Raw genomic sequence first — 22,302 nt, 5'->3', positions numbered from 1 at the left:
TTGTTAAAAGTAGTTTAACCATTTAAATATTGAAAGGAGACCTAGGCTTTATGCAACCTAGTATGACATTGTTGTTCTGTGTTTCACAATACTATATTTTCACTGTATTATCTGAAGATTTTAGTTTCCTAATCGGCAGTGACTTCCTAATCTGCAGCTGATCCTCAGGGGCGTCGTCATTTAAGCAGGGGTGGTCCTTATGGAATTGTCTCTTTAATTCTGAAAGTCTAACTATCAGCATAGTGACTCCGTTGTTTACCCATCCTCTTTCCGTCAGGCCATTATAGTCGCCACCAGTAAAACAAACAGGATATTCTAACTTTAATCTCTTTACCGCATAACCCAAATAAGTTCAGTCATGTTTGCATTAATGCCGCATTAATCATGTTGTTGCGTATTAATGAGTTTTCAGGCAATGCTAATTACTGTCATAGATTCTGCAGCAGCCCATTAAATATACAAATTACAGAATTAAAGAGCCAGAGCTCTTCATGATTAATCTCTAAATGGAGAAAAACTAATGATCTCTGTACAAAGTTTCTCTCTACTTTTGGCTGACTGAGCGCACTGAACAATCAATTAGAGTAATTGAAGAGTCCGAAATTTTTACATCTTAAAGATTTTATTCGGTTTTTCCGCGCAGACAATGAGCGCGCTTCCTTCCTATTTATTTGCTTAGTGTCAGGCTCATTTATCCCTTTTTATTCGTAATAAATATGCACAATGGCTAATGATTATTAAGGCTGCGACAAAACGCAACAGCGAAAATAACATAATCAATACGCCATTCTATCCCTCGCCGGGACACAGATCATGCTCGATGGGATTCAGCATAGGATTGCCAAACACAGTCAAGTTTACGGCTTTTTATTTTATCCCTCGATGACTAGACAGGTGTAAGAATGGGCAATTGCTGATCGAGTGACATATAACGGGCGGCCGTGAAGAAGGTATTATGTGTAACTGCCTGACTAATGTTTACACTTTGCAATAAAGCCCTTTAGTGCTCACGGGAAAAGAATGAAATTAGTCATTAAGAGGATGGAGGCAAGATACACAAAAAAGGGCTACGTTTCTCAACTGGGATAACTCACTGTCACGTGTTACTTTTTGGTGGAAAAATGTCTGTGTCTGCATTCACTTAAAACGATATGGACACATTAGGGGGCATTTATTTACGCACAAAAACTTTAAGCCAAAAAAGATTTTTTCCTAATGGGATTTCATAACATTTTTTAAATGTTTAGCTTCTGCAGCCAGTCTAGATGTAGAGGCCCCCTGGAGGAAGCGGATGTGAAACGCGCGTCGGGGTGATCAGGGTGTAGCGTGCCACGAGGCAGGACGCAATCGATACAGGTAATATGTACCGGGCAGTGTGCCCATGATTTTTTAAGGTATACGGTCATTGGGCATGTCGGCAGTATGGTGGGTTTCCCTTAATGGCTTTGTCTGTTATAAAAACATGGGGATGGGGGCACGGCTCCTGGGTGCAATGTGATTGTTCCCCAATACCATATTGTTTGTACTGAGATATTTATCTCGGACTTTATCTATGGGGATTAACTCTTTGCATAGGCATGAGGATGGGGGCACGGCTCCTAGGTGCAATATGACTGTTTTTCAGCATTATACTGTGTGCACTGAGATATCGATCTCGGGCTCTTTTGTCTATGGAGATTAACCCTCTGTGTGAGGAGTAGGTATGTCTGTGCATTAAATCATATGGATCTTTTTGTATAGGCACCACTAAAAGTTATGGTCAGATTGGAGGGTCATATCCTTATTGTGGTAGTGACTGCTGGGGATACTTACCCATCTAGCCCTAAGTAATTATAAAATATATTACCTACCTGTAAGTCGTGCCGCTCACCCTGATTGAGTATTTTCTGATTGTGAGGCACTATTTTAATATTTTGTATGTTTTATGTATGTTAATAAAGATTTTGTTTTAAACTATACACTTCGTGACTATGGTTTCTACCCTGTAGTCAATATGTTTATATAGATGTAGAGGCTGTAGAAAAAGTGAAGTGAAGAGTGAGTCTGTCACTCCTGTCTCACTTCTGTTAAATGACCTGAAATTAAATTATAACCCAATGAAAGTTGAATTTTAGTTAATATTAGTGAGTAGTGGAGAGTTGCAGTTCCAGATACAGCCACTACAAACTATCTGGCGCTGTGTTTTGTAAAGGATAATTAGGACGCTACTCTTAAGTCATGCCTCTTTTTCAGAAAAAGGATCAATGGAGGTGATGGGAAATAGTCCTAAGGATAATGTTATAAACCTGCCTTTGTTTCCTTCTCTGCTAGTGCACACTGGGCTACCTACACCTTTGTCATCATCAACTAAGACTTTTTAAGGCTGCTTCAGGCTGCTATGTGCTGCCTAAGTGTTCAGGAAGTAGTGCACCCTGTTATGCTGTTCTTTTCCAGGAGTTTAACTCATCTTCGACAAGACTCTGCTCCAGTCAGGTATTTAATTATGTTCTCTTCAATTTTTATCTGCAATCCAGCTACTACTTCCAGGCTCAGTTTTGTGAATTCTGCTATGTCTCACCTATACAGGTACCAGATAATCAACTCCTTTCTGCTATTCTTGCAACTTAGCAATCCAGCAACCAGCCTTTACTATTCAGCTCAGTCAAGCTACTCCTAGTGCTATTGAATTCTGAGCTCTGGTATGAAAAGTTACATCTATACAAACTAATCTCGGCTATCAAAGTATTTGATAATTAATTTGTTTCAGCTATTCTAGTGCTATCATAGATTTACAAAACCGCTGCTCCTGTATGTACGCACAGCCCTGTTACAAAATTCCAGATTCCCTATGCAACCCCAATTCCAAAAAAGTCGGGTAGCTTTATAAAATGTTGAGAAAACAAGAATGCAGCAATATATATTGTAAGGCAGTGACCCCTGTTACAGCAAAGGGGCGCTGTTTGTGCTCTCCAGAATGCGCATGGAGGCGTAGTGAGGCCATGAGGGCGTATTGCAGTCACAGGTGTAGCTATGATTAGAATGGTGAAGCAGTGACTGATTAAAAGCCATGTAGTATAGGGTGAGGTGTGTCAGTGTTGGTCTTGGAAGCAGACAGAGCAGCTGTCTGCAGAGCACTCCCTGTGTGAGGCAATACAGGGGCAAGAGGAATCAAAGAGATTGACACCCTGCGTCTTGGGCTGTCTTTTGTTTACCCGGCTGCGATTCGGTGGATACAGCGTGTGGTGCACTGCGTGACTAAGGAGACTTGGTCTCGGTGTGCGGTCGCCCAGACAACCGGACAAAGGGAAGTCCGGCCTGTTTAGGGACTGCAAACTAAAGCCGTGAACTGTGTATTCTAATGGACTGTGTAAAGTAACACATTAAAAAAACGTTTTATTTTGAACTTGCTTGGGTCACTGCCGTTTTACTGCGTATGGTGCTACTGCTGCATCACAATATATATTTATATATTAATGTTATAGCCATATTTTAATCACCACAAAACATAGAACACAGTTCAGAAGTAGAACTTTAGCATTTTTTCAATTTAGTTTGAGAAAATGAACTCATTTAGGAATTGATGGAAGCAACAAATCTCAAAAAAATGTTGGGACAGAATTAACAAAAGTCTGGGAAAGTGGTACTAATGAAAAGCGTCAGGAAGGTCCATTTTCACATAAGTCACTGTGTATAAAAAAAATATGTTTGAGAGGCAGAGTCTCTCTGAAGCAAAGATGGTCAGAGTTCCCCAGTCTGTGGAAAACTGTGTCAAACAAATGTGCAGCAATTCCAGAAGAATGTTCCACAATGTAAAATTGCAAAGACTTTGAATATCCTCCATCTACAGGGCATAATATAATCAAAAGACTACAAGGTTCTGAAGAAACTATTGGAGACTCGTGATCTACAAGTCTACAGGTGGCACTGATATAAAACAAACATGATTCTGTTGTGCTCAGGAATACTTCCAGAGATCATGGTCTCTCAATGTAAAATCATGCTCTATTGTGTAAAGAAAAAGCCATATCTCAGAACAATCCTGAAACACTGCTGTCTTCTCTGGGACAAACCTCATTTAAAATAGAGTAAGGTCAGATTAATCAATGTTTGAAATTCTTTATGAAAACCACGAACATCATGTCCTGCGGATTCAGGAGAGGGACCAACCAGCTTGTTATCCAGGCACAGTTCTTGCATCTCTGATGGTTGCGGCTGCATTACTGCCTATGACATGGGCAGCTTACACATCTTGGAGGATGCAATCAAAGCGGAGCTTTATATAGAGGTTTTGAAAAACAGGTTTCCATCCAGGCATCTATTTTAGAAACATAATGTTACAGCACTTTCCTGTGATGAAGTTTATGATGCAATAAACTTTTAAATAGAAATGATTCCTGTGATACCTCAGATCTTTCCCAGGTGAGTAGCATTGTTATATTGCCTATAAGAGATTTCCAAATCATTGCATTCTTCTTTTCTTTACATTTTACATAGTGTCCCCAACATTTTTGGAGTTAGGGTTGTACATCTCGGCTGTTCCTTCTGGAACACAAATCTTAATATATACTTACCTTGTAATGTCTTCACATCCTGTTCTGTCCAGATGTGTCCGGATCCCAGAATTCCAAGCGTCGGAAGTTCACCGACCTCCATATTGGGACACACAAGTGATAGGTGTCTCAATATGGAAACTGCTGGTGGTACCAGCCTCTTGCGCTACTCCCATCTGTGGCATGCACAGAGAGAAGGTAACAACAAGATTAGAAAGCTGACAGTCCATTGATATACTAGGCCAGGTGACTGGAGGGTGACATCCTGGCTTCTCCGAACATCTCCATGGAGCCAGGTGACCGGTGGGTCCCAATCCTAGTTTTCCCAAGCGTATCCATGGGGCTCACATGACCAGTGTGTCCAAATCCTGACTACCCCAAACATATCCATGGTTCAGTGATGGTCAATGCAGCAGATCTGTATCCTTCAGTCGGGGCCTTGGTCCCCTAAGCAGGTATACTGTAGAATGTCACATCTGTGTCCTTTGTGATGGAGCCATTTTCTGGCAGCTATCATGTAGAGCAGAGGTCCCCAACTCCAGTCCTCAAGGCCCACCAACAGGTCATGTTTTCAGGATTTCCTTTGCATTGCACAGGTGATGCAATTATTACCTGGGCAAGACTAAGGAAATCCTGAAAACATGACATGTTGGTGGGCCTTGAGGACTGGAGTTGGGGACCTCTGATGTAGAGTGTTCCTGCCTGTGGCTCTGTAAAGAGTCTCTTGGCTGACTGGATGTGTGGATGTCTGGAGTTATATTGTTAAAGGCATATCCCACTTATATAGCTCATAATTGTCGTCCTTCAAGCCAGCATCCAGAGGTCAAGAAAAAGATGTGATGAGGTTAACACGCATTGTTTAACTACTTAATCAATGTGCATAGTTTTTACTTTTGTTTTGCAAGTCAACAAGCCACAGGACCCACACAATGGTCATTCAACATATTAAGCAAACATACATTGTTCAATGACCCTGCAACACTGTCTTGCAAACATAGAAGACAATAAGCTGTAGGAGCTGATATAAGAAGCTTACATTAGCCATTCAAAAATATCAAAAATCAACGTTTATGATTCATATGACAACAGTGTATGGTTCTTGGCCAACTGAAGAACTAACGCATACATTGAAAAGTCAACATGTACATAACAGTGTATTCCTCCTGGGTTACTGAAAATAGATGTCTGTTTACTTACGATAAAATGCTGTGTCGTCACACTTTCTTTGTTCACTAGAATCCCTGCACTACGTCAGATTTGGTGGCCCTGCGTGGTATTTCTTGAATGCATTATATTCTTGTACATGTCATATGGATGGCATATGGACATCACACGGGTGTTACACCATTGTCATCCGTGTGGCGGTGCGTGTTTTACACTTACCATTAGATATATACAGTGGGGCAAAAAAGTATTTAGTCAGTCAGCAATAGTGCAAGTTCCACCACTTAAAAAGATGAGAGGCGTCTGTAATTTACATCATAGGTAGACCTCAACTATGGGAGACAAACTGAGAAAAAAAAATCCAGAAAATCACATTGTCTGTTTTTTTAACAATTTATTTGCATATTATGGTGGAAAATAAGTATTTGGTCAGAAACAAACAATCAAGATTTCTAGCTCTCACAGACCTGTAACTTCTTCTTTAAGAGTCTCCTCTTTCCTCCACTCATTACCTGTAGTAATGGCACCTGTTTAAACTTGTTATCAGTATAAAAAGACACCTGTGCACACCCTCAAACAGTCTGACTCCAAACTCCACTATGGTGAAGACCAAAGAGCTGTCAAAGGACACCAGAAACAAAATTGTAGCCCTGCACCAGGCTGGGAAGACTGAATCTGCAATAGCCAACCAGCTTGGAGTGAAGAAATCAACAGTGGGAGCAATAATTAGAAAATGGAAGACTTACAAGACCACTGATAATCTCCCTCGATCTGGGGCTCCACGCAAAATCCCACCCGGTGGGGTCAGAATGATCACAAGAACGGTGAGCAAAAATCCCAGAACCACGCGGGGGGACCTAGTGAATGAACTGCAGAGAGCTGGGACCAATGTAACAAGGCCTACCATAAGTAACACACTACGCCACCATGGACTCAGATCCTGCAGTGCCAGACGTGTCCCACTGCTTAAGCCAGTACATGTCCGGGCCCGTCTGAAGTTTGCTAGAGAGCATTTGGATGATCCAGAGGAGTTTTGGGAGAATGTCCGATGGTCTGATGAAACCAAACTGGAACTGTTTGGTAGGAACACAACTTGTCGTGTTTGGAGGAAAAAGAATACTGAGTTGCATTCATCAAACACAATACCTACTGTAAAGCATGGTGGTGGGGCTGTTTCTCTGCAAAGGGGCCAGGACAACTGATCCGGGTACATGAAAGAATGAATGGGGCCATGTATCGTGAGATTTTGAGTGCAAACCTCCTTCCATCAGCAAGGGCATTGAAGATGAAACGTGGCTGGGTCTTTCAACATGACAATGATCCAAAGCACACCGCCAGGGCAACGAAGGAGTGGCTTCGTAAGAAGCATTTCAAGGTCCTGGAGTGGCCTAGCCAGTCTCCAGATCTCAACCCTATAGAAAACCTTTGGAGGGAGTTGAAAGTCCGTGTTGCCAAGCGAAAAGCCAAAAACATCACTGCTCTAGAGGAGATCTGCATGGAGGAATGGGCCAACATACCAACAACAGTGTGTGGCAACCTTGTGAAGACTTACAGAAAACGTTTGACCTCTGTCATTGCCAACAAAGGATATATTACAAAGTATTGAGATGAAATTTTGTTTCTGACCAAATACTTATTTTCCACCATAGTATGCAAATACAATGTTAAAAAAACAGACAATGTGATTTTCTGGATTTTTTTTTCTCAGTTTGTCTCCCATAGTTGAGGTCTACCTATGATGTAAATTACAGACGCCTCTCATCTTTTTAAGTGGTGGAACTTGCACTATTGCTGACTGACTAAATACTTTTTTGCCCCACTGTAGGTCCATGTAATCCGTGCTGCTGGTAAAAAACGGACATGTGTGGTTCACATGGAAACATGGTCCATGTAGTTCACATGGACATGTACAAAATAACACCATAGCTTATTATGGGTGTACGTGTCTCCAGGTCGTGTGAAAAAGTACGCCACATGTACCGGAAACATGGATGTGTGAACGGGGGCTTACACAGTGTCAGGGGTTCCTATCCATCTCCCTCTATCCATTTCTTCTAATTAATTCTATCTATTCTCTCTAACTGTGCTCTGTGATTCTGATCCACATTCTTCACAAACTGGCAGCAGAATCTCCAGCTTGGGCTTTTATACTGGCTACAAATCAGTAATGATCTCAAATCCATAGGGGGCAGTTCACCAAGACCTGCCATTGTCTCTCCAGTTTTTGTGATAGTTTTTTTTGGAGCGGATGCTCCTGATTCATTATGCCTCTTAATGTATTATGCATAGTGGTATGCGTCACTTTGTGATCGTAGCTACAAATCTTACTCTAGTCTCTACTTGAGAAAGATTTGTGGAGTGGCGAACACAAATGCCACACCCCGTCACAGCTCTGTGGAGCGTGAGAATGAAGACGCTAGAAGTCACATTTGTTTGTGCAAGTTCGCATTGACAGAAATGTGGAGAAAAAACTTTAATGAATCGCCCTCGTTGTACCAGTGTCTGTACCGGTCGTGAAGCATGGTGAAAACCATCAGGATGTGCCTGAGGTCATGTGACCATTCTTCTCCAATTTATGCTGTGACAAGATGGCAGTTATTTTTCATGATTCTTCCGAAACAAAGAGCTGTTCAGATTCATAAACTTGAATTTTGTAAAATTTAGAATTTTAATGAAGTTAAAAAAACATTTTACTAAAGACGATGAGTCCAGAATAGATTCTCTCCTCTCTAGCTAGAAGTAAGGAATTGAAGTGAAGAAAGATCTTCTAGGAGTGAGCCTGTCTGTCCAGGTAGGCTATATTGTTAAGCCACCTCTGTGGGCACCAACACAGCTTGTCCTGGCCACTGGCTGCAGTGAAATATGTCATATGAGCACTCTTGGTTCGGTTGACTAGTCCAGAAGATTCACAGGGGGTGGACTTGTGCGTGCTGCCTCGCCCCCTAGATCAGAATTATTAGCACATTGTCAAGACTTCTGTCTCAGGACACATCAGGTTTATATTAAAGTGGTTGATTATCCTTGATTTCGTTTTCTTATACTGTTAAGTATTTATACACTGTAATCAGACTAACGAAGGCGAGTATTAATGAACCGCTCCATACATTACCGAGTTTCCGGAGAGCCGGGGTTCTTAACTTATGGCTTTCCTTCCTACGTATCAATCTGCCTGATTGTATTTGTAATTGAAGAGTTACAAGTTTTGTTGAAATAGTTAGTGAACGCCGGAGCAAAGGCCTTGGTTTAATCAATGGAGATAGCTGTATGGCATTGATTATAATCTTCAGCTATAAAAATCTAATTACTTACCTCGGGGATGATCAGTCGCTGAGAAATGAAGGGGTCGAGATGGGTCAATAATTATTTTAAATAAACTTATGTCTTCATTTTTCAAACCTGAACCGTCCACCGCCCTTCTAAATGGTTGTATTTTACTAGTCCAAATGGACGTATTAATGTGTCATCAAATGGTTTAATAGTAATTGGGTCAGCAATTTGAAGGAGTCTCGTCTTCAGGTTGTCGGCATTACCATTTATATTCCAAATGAATCAATACCAGGTTCACGCCAGCTCTATCAGCAAAGACCTGCTCAACAGTAGCCAGACTCTATTCATTTTGGCCATTAAAGGGGGTTGTCTGGGATTAGAATAAAGGGCCTCCAACAGAGATGAAATAATTTCTTGCAATTCTCCAGATATGAAAAATTTTGCCAGGAAAATTGATTTGCTAGGAATCGATTCACCATGAATCAAAAATACTCCAATGTCTCCAATTGTCCTGAAAAACGTATATGACACTATTCTCTTCCTTACATATAAATCTTCTTTGCTGTGCTGTCATACGCTATCTATACAGTTTATTCAGTGCCTTATGGCTTTCTCTCCCTATCTCTATTGCTGAGCTGTGGTGTCTTCTCACTATCCAGATTCATTACTAAGTGGCTGCTGCATTTCCAACTTCTGCTTTTATACAGGCTATGATAGTCTCTCCTAGTTTGCTCTGCCATACTATGTGATGTGAAAACTGAAAAGGATTATAGGAACGTCTAGCATTGTGCTAGCATTCTCTGGCTGTTGCAATCTTCTTCAATGTTTAAATGGAGGTAAAAGTGAATAGTAACATTTTTACAATTTACCAGGCTCGGGGATACACTCGAAATTTGACCCAAAATTCAATATGCATCAGATAGATTATCCCAACTCTAGACTCCAACTTTTTTTTGGAAACTATGCCCAGTTCATGAGTTGTGCCTTGTATTGCTGCTAACCAAGTCAATATGGTACTCTGTCACATGACTTGGAACTAGGATGTAATACCAGAATCAGCTGATACATATGAATAGAGCAATCAAAAAACTCATGCTGGGGGGGAGTATATTCAAGATATGAAGCATAAAAAAATATTAAATATTCTTGTATGCATAGTTGGAACCAAGGTGTTAACTATATGAAATAAGGTAGGAATCACATCACTTCAATGAGAGGACACATTTGATTTTTTGAATGTATTGGGTAGAGTGTGGCACATTGGACATTGATGAAGGTTGGTGAGAAGACCTCATCTTACTACTGAGGTATGGCCTCTACCTGACACTTCAGCCACATATTGGAAAGGAAACCTGTATACACATTGCCCTATCCACTAAAGGAGTTATGTAGATAGTCAAACAATGACTACCAGCAAAAGACAGAGTCCCCTACATCAATGGCCACGGCTCCCCCCGTTCTCAATTGGAAATAAGAAGGTTGGGGTTTTAGGGGGAGAAATCTATATACTACCCAAATAGTGCGTACAAATTTCTGGGCAGAACAGAATGTAAGTACCCGCCTGAAAAGGGAAGGTAATTGCAAAGATCTACTAGGTCCTTGAGGAGATAGATAGCCCAGGGTAAATGTCCAATGTACCCTCCATATAGTTCACATCTGGAGGTAAATGTTAAAGAACTGATTGGTTGTGAGCAAACGTGGCAAATAATGAGCAGAATAATTTGCATTAAAATCATATCGACTTTTTAGGAATTTGTTTCTGTTGACCCATATGGTAACTGATTTTACGTCCTGGCCATAGAGGTGAGGCTATGAAAGCAGCTGAGTGTCGCTGAGCCATTCTGTTGGCGTATCTCCCACAGAAATGAACTGCAGTTACACCAACAGCTTAGCTTGCTTTGCTGGTCTGTTTCTCTAACTTCCACTCTGGTGGCCGTTTATTTAAAGTAGTTATTAAAGTAGTTATTTCCATCACGGTCATGAAATGCAAAGATTGGAATAACCAGGTTGAAGTTTGCTATTTTTTACAAGTCCGTATTAAATAGATTCCTCTAAAATAAATTGACCACATGGTGTCCTAGTACAAGAAACACAAGCAATCATCACCTTAAAGAGTTAGTCCTTTAAAAAAAAGTTACCCCTGGTCTAAGGATAGTGGGTCACTTGCAGATTGTTTGGGGCCCATCTTCTGCCATATCAAACAATCGAGTGTAACGGGGTTGCCGCAACAGTGTAGAGCCAGAAGACCGCAGTGTCTGATTGCTCCTACTCCGACACTGAGAAGAAGCACTTCTCCTTCATTTTAAATGTGTTTATTTCTTCTGGCAGAACAGGGGTTAATTGGCCATGTTGGAATTCCCTGTGCTCACAGCTGAGCTCGGTTAGCCACTCCTTTCCCCTTTATAATCTGTGCTCTGTTACAAATCTTTGTCAGAGATAGCATTTGCTGCATGGCTAATGGAGGGAGAGGAGTTTGTATGAGAAGGAAAGTTAGAGGAGTTATCTGCATCTGTTGTTTGGTTTGTATATTTGGTAATTCCCTATCCTCTATTTTGGTTTATTCCCCTACCTCCAAGTCTCGGTGCATTGCTCTATTATATGTGAGTGAATATTTTGTATGCCTGGAGTTTTCTGTTAACCCTTTTTTGTGTTGCCTTGTTTGTGGGGTTGGTGTACTACGGTGCACAGTAGCACCCGCTGTTCTCTGGGTGGGGAAGAGAACAGACGGAGGGCTGGCTCAGGAGATAAGGGAAGGGTGGAGGCCCCGGCATCTTTGCCATCTGAAGTATCCCGGGGACGAGGGTGAGCTAGGGTGAGCTAGGGCTTCCCCTAGTGTTAGGGACAGGGAAGGAGCCACTAGTCCCAGGTCACCCGATAGCTGTGTCGTGACATTGAGCCTGTGGAATCCCGAGAATGGAGCTCTACAGTTGCATCCTGAATAGGGATAGAGGTGTGAATGCACCATCCATTTTCCATGGGACTGCTGGAAAAAGATGCGTGTTGTACATGGCAGTCTCATAGGCAATGAATGGAGGATAGTGCTGCAGAGCTCCATTCTCGATATTCTAGAGCCCCAATCTTTGGATTGCTGGAGGTCCCACTGGTCAACACCCACAGGCATTAACATGTTATCCCCTAAAGATGAGCAATAACTTGTATTGGGAATTACTCTTTAAATTTGTTTGAAAATACATCAACATGTGTTTGGTTACCCTACAGCGCCATCAAAGGGGAAATATAGCATTACATGATTGCCATTAAAATCAATCAGCTTTCCGTGTAATGACAGACACTATGGGCTAGCCAGAGACACTCTTTGTTGCTTCTCCCATCTCAGGTTCATTGATCAAGGTCATAAGTTTTGTAAATTGTAATACCCCGACTGATATTTTCTTCTACGTAACCAAAAAATTAAAGATACTGAGAAAACCATTGCCTGCCTTATAGGAAGCCTACAATAATACTGAACATCACCTCTAAGGCAGAAGTGGAAATGTAGAGGAAATACATATGTTTAATTGAACTTTGCATTAACTGCACATTGATTGTGATTAACTGTGATTCATAACAGGCAATTAGAATTCAAAGACATAATAAATCTTGATTACGTGCATCATTCATTGCCGAGCATGAAGAGAGCCCCAGCCCCATATTTCATCACATTACCTGCACGGCAATCCTGGACGCCTGATTAGAAAAGTTTCAGGTCAAAAATAATTTGAAAGTTGAAGAAGACGTGTTAAAATAAAAGGACATTGTCTTATAGATCACTGATATCCAGGACTGAGGAGGATCAAATAGTGTGTGACATCCAGGACTCAGGAGGCCAGATAATATATATCTACAGTATATAGAATTTCCTATTGTACAGTTTTAACTACTGAATCTCAGTATCTATCTAATTGCCTGTTTACATCTAGTTTCTTACAGTATTTTAGAATAAATCAACCTATCTTATGTCTAGATCTTTATATCTATCTCATTTTTCTGACCGTAAAACCTACCTATCTGTGTCCATCTATCTATTTCATTTCTCTATTTGTCTCATTACGTATCTTACAGAGATATCTATCTATCATCTATATATCTAATATCTATCTATCATCTCTCTGTGATCACGTAGCCGCTCCGTCCCATTCGGCCTCCTAATTGGAAGTCTGCATTTCTGACGTCATCGATAGTTTTTTCCCTGACATGCGCCCTCCCAGAGATTTTGATCATATGACGGTTACTTCCAGCGCGGACCACACATCACATTCGCAGACACTAATTGTGGGATTTATAAAAAGCAGACAGCACTAGTGATGGGCGAACCCCCCGATGTTCGGGATTGGCGGGTTCGCCCAAGTTTTTTGTAAAGTTCGAGTTCGGAGCCGGAGATGACACGAACTTGCGTCCGTACCCCGAACTCGGACTTTACATATATGGCATGGAGAGGGGGAGCTGTAAAAAAAAAAAGCAGAAAATTAATAATAAAAATTAGAACTATACTTAGCTGCCAGCGACGCATCCTCCCGTCCCGCTGTCTCCTGGCCGCATCTGCTTCCTGGGCCGGCAGTATTCACTGCAGTCAGCAGTTTTCGGCTTTTTTCCGGCAGTGTTCATGTGGCGACGTCGCCGCATGAACACTGCCGAAAAAAGCCGAAGACTGCCGAGTGCAGTGAATACCGGCAGAAGGTAATGAGTGGCCCCGGAAGCAGATGCGGCTGGGAGACAACGGGATGGGAGGACGCGTCGCTGGACAGGTAAGTATAATTCTAATGTTTATTATTAATTTTCAGGTTTTTTTTTTAACAGCTCGAACTTGACCTGAACTGTAACATGGGTTTCCCATGGAAAGCCGTGTTTGGGACCGTGTGACCAAACACTGTGTGTTCAGTACGGTCCTGAACTTTACAGTTCGGGTTCGTCAACCCCTGGACAGGACATTTCATGCTTATACTCCTATACAAAAGGTAACGCGCGTCGGGGCTGTCCCCTGGGATCCTGCTCTTACACTTTCCTATGGGTAATATTTATTAATTGTGATTGGTATATGCACATATACTATGCAGGCACAGTGTCAATATTACCAGTTGTTAAACAATAAGGGATTCATATGATCAGTGACTTATGAGTTTTCCCCATGCACATGCACCTTTTTGATGCCTCCTTTTCTGGCAGCTGTGACATATGTATATGCACCGTGTTGGTGCAGTGGTAGTATTGTGAGTCAGTAACTTTAGGGGGATTCATATGAGCCATAAGTTTGGCACATGTACTTTACTGATGTCTCATTAACCAATATACATATAGATGTGATTCATATTCAGGTGATTCTACAGACTGATTTACTGCCCCCCCTATAATTCACCTTATACTCTGGTCTGTCCATTAGAACTGATAATGTATTTTCCTTTTTTTTTCACCTTTTTTTACTAGGTTTCTCATGAATCCTTCCAGCACATCCACTGTGCCCTGGGGTGATTTACCAGCTTCTGACCCGGGACTGAAGTGTACGTATGAGTTGAACCTACTCCTGGCTAGTGGGCACTGCTTTGCTCTCCATAAAATTGTATTGATCACCCGCTCCATACAAGTGTAAGGGGGTCCACCTTCATTAAATCGCTCATTCCTTCGACTGTTCAGTGGGATTGAACGCGATCACAAATTAGAACCACTAAGAATTCCCTAACTTAACTCTCTTAATCAGCAACGTGGGTCCAGGTACAACCTAGCCGGTCATTTTTTGGTCAATGGGTGGCTGTCACCGTCATAACGTTCTTCAAGGTCTACCACTAATCTCATCTAGCTCTCCAAACAGAGTTAATAGAGTTGATCATTGTTGATTATTGATGAGAATTCAGAGAGAAGACTATTATAAACAAAATGCTAAAAAATATTACCAGTGAAATATGTGTTCTCCGGTAAAGAAGAAGACGAGAATCTGAAGTAGCCATGTCCTGGAAAGTGAACGCCTTTGATGAAGGTTGTCTTGTCCTGTATCGTCAGTGACGGCTCTATCCTCTCCAGCTGGTAAAATGGTGAAGGACCATTAAGCTTTACAGGAGGAGACCAAGTGATCTTCATAACAGTGCTATTGATTCCCTCCACGAGCGGTGGCTTTATTCCTGTTGGTGCTGAAAGAAAGCAACAATGACACTCAGTTGCCTTGAATCGTCAAAGTAGAAAATGTAAGAGCCAGTGGGCAACCAGCATGGGTGTCACTACAGGCTAAAAACTAGTAGACACATATAGCATAGACATCTCCTGAGAGAGTATCACAAAACCATGTTTTATATGTTTATACCAAAAATGATAATTTTTAGACACAATCCTTGGGCTATGTAAAGCTAAGAAGAAATATAGAGAAAGACATCATTGTTAACAATTCTTTCTTTTATTGCTTAATATTTTTGTAATTTATTTTTGTTACTATTTTGGTATAATTATTTATTGGCAATAACATTTTACTATTCTTATTTATTAGGTATCATTATTATTGGAGTGGTGATTTTACACTTATTATTTATCGTTTTTATCTTTATTTCTAGATTTTTTTATTAAATTTTGTGTTTAATATTTATTATTAATTTTGTAGTATTTTGTTTCGCTTATTTATTGACGTTTTCATTTTTGTGATTTTTTTGTATGACTTATGTCATCCAAAAATAGTAAATAATCATGCAAAATGATACGAAATAGATACAAAATGCTAAAAGTAATAATACTGTAATGAAACTTTTAGCATTTTTGTATCTATTTCTTATTAGTTTGCATGATTACTTACTGTTCTTATTTTGATACTTGCTTTTGTATTGCAGTATTTTCTTATTGTTTGCATCATTATGTGTTATTGCTGCTATGTCTCTTGCCGGTATTACATTATTTTCTAGTATTACAGATATTTTTAGAGCTCACCATATCATTCACTGCACAACCTGTTGTTTATTTCATGAGCAGCCGGTCAGATCCCACATAACAAAATTTGCTAAATGGATAAAAGACGCAGACACAGTAAATAAAATATTTCTATACTTGCACACACTGTGGACTGGAAAATTAATTTATATAGCGGCGGGGGAGATGCATGTATTTTCTTCTCAAGAGTCCAGATGGAGTATTTATTTTTGATGTTATTTAAGGCATTGGAAAGCTGAAGTGCATTGAGACTTATTACAAAATAAATCTCATTTGTTCTGTGACAGAAGAAGTGCTTAAATTGATTAGCAATTCACTTCGGCTTTATGATATCACATAACAAAAATGGCTGCCTCAAAAAAAAACAAAAACGGGAGAGGTAAAATATAGCCGTCTTCTGTACATATCGCATACGAGGGAAATTTGGGGATTTAGTTTTTTTTTAATATTTCAAATTGAGTTTATATTTTTTACTTACAAGTGATGTCGTATTTAAAAAAAAACAGTTCCTTATTGCAAAGTGATTTATCAAACTTGACTTCCTACAGCAACCAATCAAAGGTAAGAATTTATTTCCTAGATTGTAAGAAAATTGGATTAGTTGCAACTAAATGGGCATTGGAAGGGTCCAAGACTTCTCTTTGGTGTTTTTTTAAATCCTTGTGTCACATGCTCCACTTGAAACTTGCAAAGTGTCTTTTTTTTTATTCCTCAAGTATTCTTTTAATATTCAAGTTTCTACTGTCAGTATTATTGTACATAGAATCATAGAATGGTAGAGTTGGAAGAGACCTCCAGGGTCATCGTGTCCAACCCCCCGCTCAATGCAGGATTCACTAAAATCATCCCAGATGTTTGTCCAGCCTCTGTTTGAAGACTTCCATTGAAGGAGAACTCACCGCCTCTCGTGGCAGCCTGTTCCACTCATTGATCACTCTCACCATCAAAAAGTTTTTCTAATACATAAACCTATGGTCCTGTTCTAATTCTTATCTTGCGCCTCTAAAAATGTATCGGTCCCTTCTGCGCTCTGCATGGTTTCGATACAAAGGGACAATCGGGTGCCAAGTCACCAAAACTGTCATTTTGCTTAACAATCTTGAAGAAAAGTACTCTGGCATAAGACGTGCCAAATTTAAGAGTAAGGACATGCCTCTAAATCAATTTGGCACATTTTTCATTTGTTGGGCGTTACCGCAGTCGAGAATAGGAGTACATCCATGTCGTAGTTACAATGAATTTTTCAGCCTTTTCGCTTCTTGCGGAGGAGCTCCGACTACTTTTCAAAAAGTTGCCCATAACTGGTGTAAAAATTTCCAACAGTCAGTGCGTTTTTGCAGAACTTACAAGTTGCGAAAAGATATGATCAGGTTTCAAACAGTTTCACGCCAACATTCTGGCAAAAACACTTTGACGACTCAAAGCCAAATTTTTTTCTCTTGGACTGTTGTTTTGCTTACCAGTCTTAGAAAAAAGTACTCTGGTATAAGATGTACCAACTTCACCAGTAAGAACATGCCTCTAAATCAATTTGGCACATCCTTCATCGGTCATTAATTACGATTAATTTTTCTGCCCGCTCTCAGCCTTGTTCCCTCTCATGGAGCTCAAACTACTTTTCAAAAAGTGGTTCAAAACTTGCCTAAAAATTGCCAACAGTCAGTACATTTTTTGAAGAATTTACAAGTCGTGAAAAAAATATAATCACATTTCAATCACTTTTACATATTCTGGCAAAAACACTTTGATGACTCAGGGCCAAATATTTTTCTCTTGCACTAATACTAAATTGCACAGAAAGAATAAAATGTCGTTCACCATCAGATGAAGTTTTACAAATCTTACTAGTAGAACAAACGCCTGTGTGTTATTGATCTGCACTGACGCACCATATTGGCCACACATGGAGTATTTACTGCTCAAAAACAGGATTGAAAATTGTTGAAATGCCTAAATGGTTGGGCTCAATATGGAACTTGAACACTTTTGGAGGGATGCCACTAACTTGCTAACGCCAGATTATATCCATGTTGTTGTATTCTTCTGATGCATGTTCTTACACCACTTTTTTTTTTAACGAGAATCCACCGTTGACACTGCTGCATTTGGTCCCTTAGATGATCATATTTAGGTACAGAATATATCCTATCAGCTCAAAATTTCATTTTGAGGGGTTGTCCGGCCTTCGTGTGCAAATCAGCAGGCACTCTTTTTGACTGCAGACTTGTAAATCCTCATAGCGCGTACAGTGCGCACTGTCAAGATTCTCCACTGGCAGTGCCACGAAGCTGTAAGTATGTGATTTTCATACCGCCGGTCACATTCTCACTAGATGTACCCAGACTCATATACTTCACTGGTATTTAACGAGGCATGACTAGTTGGCACGTAATCTCATATATGCAAATCAAATACTTGCTGTTACACACCTGCCTGCTCCCGATGCCGACACCTGGAGAATCTTGACAGCACGCATACTACACACTGTGAGGACTCACAAGTCTGCAGTCATGTAGAGTGACTGCAGACTTGGACCCCAATCCTGTACAACCCCTTGAAGCTGAGATGATATAATTGCCATAAAAGTTTTGCTTTATGGGATTAAATTTTCTGCAACTACAGGATTTATATTCATAGCATACTTATGAACATATTTAGCGGGATTTTCCCACGAACAAAAGTTCATTTTAATCAATAGATCTTGGAATAATAATAATTTCAACAACTGGATGTATTTAAATAAAATGTTCCTGTGCTGAGATAATCTTATAAATGTGACCCTGCTGTGTACTGTGTAATGGTCGTGTCTGACCGTGCAGGAACATGGTCTGATCATACCACAGCTCCTGGGCAGGGGAGGAGAAAAAGAGAGTATGCAGATATGATAACATGAGATCACAGCTGATTCTTTCTGTGAGATAAAACATTTCACTGCCTGTTTTTAAACAATGTTTTACTTCAAAGAAAGAATACTTTACAATCTTGCGCTGTAATTTCTATACAATCCTCCCCTCTACCCAGCAGCTGTGGTATGATCAGACCATGTTCCTGCACGGTCAGACACAGCCATTACACAGTACACAGCAGGGGCACATTTACAAGATTATCTCAGCACAGGAACATTTTTTTTAAACGCATCCAATTGTGGAAATTATTATTATTCCAAGATCTATTGATTAAAATTAACTTTTCTTTGTGGGAAAACCCCTTTAATTAGCATTTTTGTACTCTTAGGAGAATTTTTTTAAGGTGCTAATATTTGGGACTATAATGCTACAAAAATATCAACCATTACCTTTTTATGAATTTTAGTGGAGAGCTACAATTTCCCGTTGTACCGAGTCAACCGACTATTACGACATTCCGTTTGTCAGGCTGCAATACACATCATGACCACTTGGTGGACACAACAGATAAATATCTGATAAAGTATTACAAAAACTTAACAAGCTGCTTATCTTATGCTACAAATTTCATGATATGTCAAGATAAGAGGAAAGATAAGGAAGGACACATTTCTATTCGAGTGATGTCTTAATTGAAATCTCAAACCTCCTCTAATATGGACTAAATACCTTTGTCTTTATCCCAAGTATATTGGACTAGAATAAAAATATTAGAAATAAAATAAAGGTTCATTTTGACAATGCACGTTGTTGAGCTTAGTTTGGTAGATATTAAAATAGGTTTTCTTTGATTTAGATACTGATGGATAGGTAATCAATATTAGAGTTGTGGGGTTTTACAGCCGAAAGTAATTTGCAGTACCGCCACCGGCCAGAAGTAGACCGTGGTTGGAGCTAGGACATGACAGCTCCATAGACTGTGTAGTGGCCATCCTCAGGTGTTGCAATTTTCAGCTTTCTCTGAAGTGAATGGGAGCCGAGTTGCAGTACTTGAGACTTACAGTGAATATCCACACGTGAAAGTATATTTTTATGCATTTTAACATTGTGTAGGGATTAATTTGTATTTATATATCTTTAGAATGGTTAGAGCTTTGTTTTTCTTATACATATCTACAATTCCTCTGCATAAACAAAAAAAAAAAATAAAGACTAATAATAAATAAAGAAAACACTCCTTAGCTCCCCCTAGTGGTGGCTACAGACAGCCAGAATTTTAACTAGAGAGCAGCAGTTTGTTTGGGTAAGGTTAATGTTGTAACATAGGTAAATTAGCATTTCTATTCGAATAGGGTAATGAGAGAGGAGATAACTTGTGAAATAGTGGAGAACACACTCATTAAGAGAATGAAGGGTCTTTCTTTGAGTGGTGCAATGTGTGATGCAGCGATCACAAGCGAGTTGGGGAATACTCCCTTGGCTGCGAGATTTAAGGCACACAGGAACACTTTCCACTTTAAACAGTCTATGCGGTTTATTTTGCACTCATAAACCACTTGAGGCTATGTTATATATCACAGGCTTAACACATACGCCACAACACTTTATAGTATACGACAAGCACTTCATTGACAGACACTACACCCGCCAGTCCTCCTCTGACTAGTTCCTGGTGTTGTCCATGCACCGTATTACTGTCTCTATTCACACAGCATTAGATGACATGAGATTACAGTCTCTAAACACACCGGACCTCACTTCGTCCAGTCACTGTGGAGAACACAGTTCATTAATTGACCCTCATTAGTACATACAGTCCACCAATTCTGGGTTACCTTCCTGGAGCTCCTGCTCCACACGCTGACCTCCTGTCAGTCCTCTCTCCTGGGGAAACTGCCTTACTTGGTTCACCATTCCGGATGAAGCCTTGCTCACCAGGCCACCCGACAGTCCAGACCCGCAGAAGGAAAGGTCTCTTCCCCAACACACTACCGCCACAGACTATGCAGGACCAAGGCCTCACCGTGTGCTATTCAGGGACTCTGGTCCTACTCCCAGGACCTCCGAACACACAGGCCTTCCAGGTCCACAGCCTCTCAGTGTGCTATTCAGGATGTCCAAACTTTGGACCGTCCAATACACAAGCCTTCCAAGACCTGACACCTCGCCCATGTGTCCAGACCTCAGTCCCATTATATCACAGAAACCACTCCCACAGGTGGGAGGTGTATGGTTAGTCAGACCCTCCCAGCTCTCCAACTAACCCTGTAAGCCTCCCTTTAAAGCTACACAATAATACTTGTGGGTCTATAGGTCCCAAAACAACAATACTGGCTTACAGCGCACACTCCCTCTACGTCACATACCGGCCATTTACAATCATGCCAGACACTATTTCACCATCATATTTATGTCTGTAACTGCCATGCATTCCCATGGCCTCAATACACCTCCTTGTGTATTCTGAGGAGACCATGCAGCACCCACTAGCTGTACCAGGGGTCACTGCATCACAAATGTTTGAAAATGTGGTCGTCTGCTCCATCCAAGTCTAAGGAGATGATGGAGATAACCAAGCAATGTATTCAGCCTTCTTGTCTTCTGCTGTCTCAGAGACTTTAATTAATCAGTGATAGGCGGTTAAAGTGCAAAGTTCATTCCACATGGAGATAGAATTAGAAAAATGTCTACTCTAATTGTGGCATACAGTGGTATAATTTGCAGTGTGTCGACCCCAATGTAACATCTACAACAGGGTCCCCAACTGTCACGCATCTTTCACGGTACAGTTCTTCTCTTGTGAGCCGAAGGGACCTTTTGGGGACCGCTTTGCTTCAGGGCCCAGGTGCAAATGGAACCCCTACACTCCATGTAGTTACACCCATGGTAGCCCATTGAAATGGGAGTGGTAATCTCAGTCTGTGAATAATAAACCAAAGACTCATGTGAGATAGGGAGGTGCTGGACCTGCAGAGTCACTCAGTGTAACTGTAAATTGATTGATGTGTGATGCACTGCATTAACAGCACCTTAATAACAGAATTTTTATTATTCACCACACACTGCAAATAAGAAAAGCAGTGCAATACCCCTCTGTAGTAATTTTTGCTTCTGAAAAAAAAAATCCTGGAACTAAGGCTTGTGTGTCACAAAAAGTGTGCTTTTTGCCTTGCGAGTCTGATAAAAAAATGAATTAAAATTAGGGCTTAAGACAAAAGAAACATTCACAATCCAAACATTTAGACACAACTATCTACCTTGCAAAATGTGTGGGTTGAAAGAAAAAAATGCTTTTTTTTTTTGCACACTTCCATGTTATAATAATCTTGTTAAAATTAGACTTGAATACTCAGGGCTGGCCTCTTCCTCCAAAAACATGCAGGGCTGGCATCAGCCCCCAAAAAGAGATTATTTTTGGACATTTTTTTTTTACAATTTATTGGGAATCTGTCAGCAGGTTTTTGCTACCTCATCTGAGAGCAGCCTGATGTAGGCAAAGAGAAACTGAATCCAACAATATATCACTTAGATTACTGGGTGCAGCCGTTCTCACACAATCAGAGCTTTTATATTTAGCATGAAGCAGAGCTGAGAAA

The 22,302-nt window shown here is 40.5% G+C and overlaps 1 protein-coding gene across 1 annotated transcript in view; it reads right to left on the bottom strand.

The window, feature by feature from the left end:
- The window catches only part of USH2A (usherin), an 824,795-nt gene that overhangs the window by 555,021 nt on the left and 247,472 nt on the right, over positions 1–22,302 (bottom strand). Inside the window, exon 21 of the mRNA XM_069726496.1 lies at positions 14,846–15,079. Coding sequence (XP_069582597.1) covers positions 14,846–15,079 — 234 coding nt within the window. The remainder of the gene's footprint in view (positions 1–14,845; positions 15,080–22,302) is intronic.

Source organism: Ranitomeya imitator, chromosome 5, assembly GCF_032444005.1.
Source record: "Ranitomeya imitator isolate aRanImi1 chromosome 5, aRanImi1.pri, whole genome shotgun sequence".
Classification (NCBI taxonomy): domain Eukaryota; kingdom Metazoa; phylum Chordata; class Amphibia; order Anura; family Dendrobatidae; genus Ranitomeya; species Ranitomeya imitator.
The sequence above is the reverse complement of the archived record's forward strand: the minus strand, read 5'-3'. Positions and strand labels throughout refer to the sequence as shown.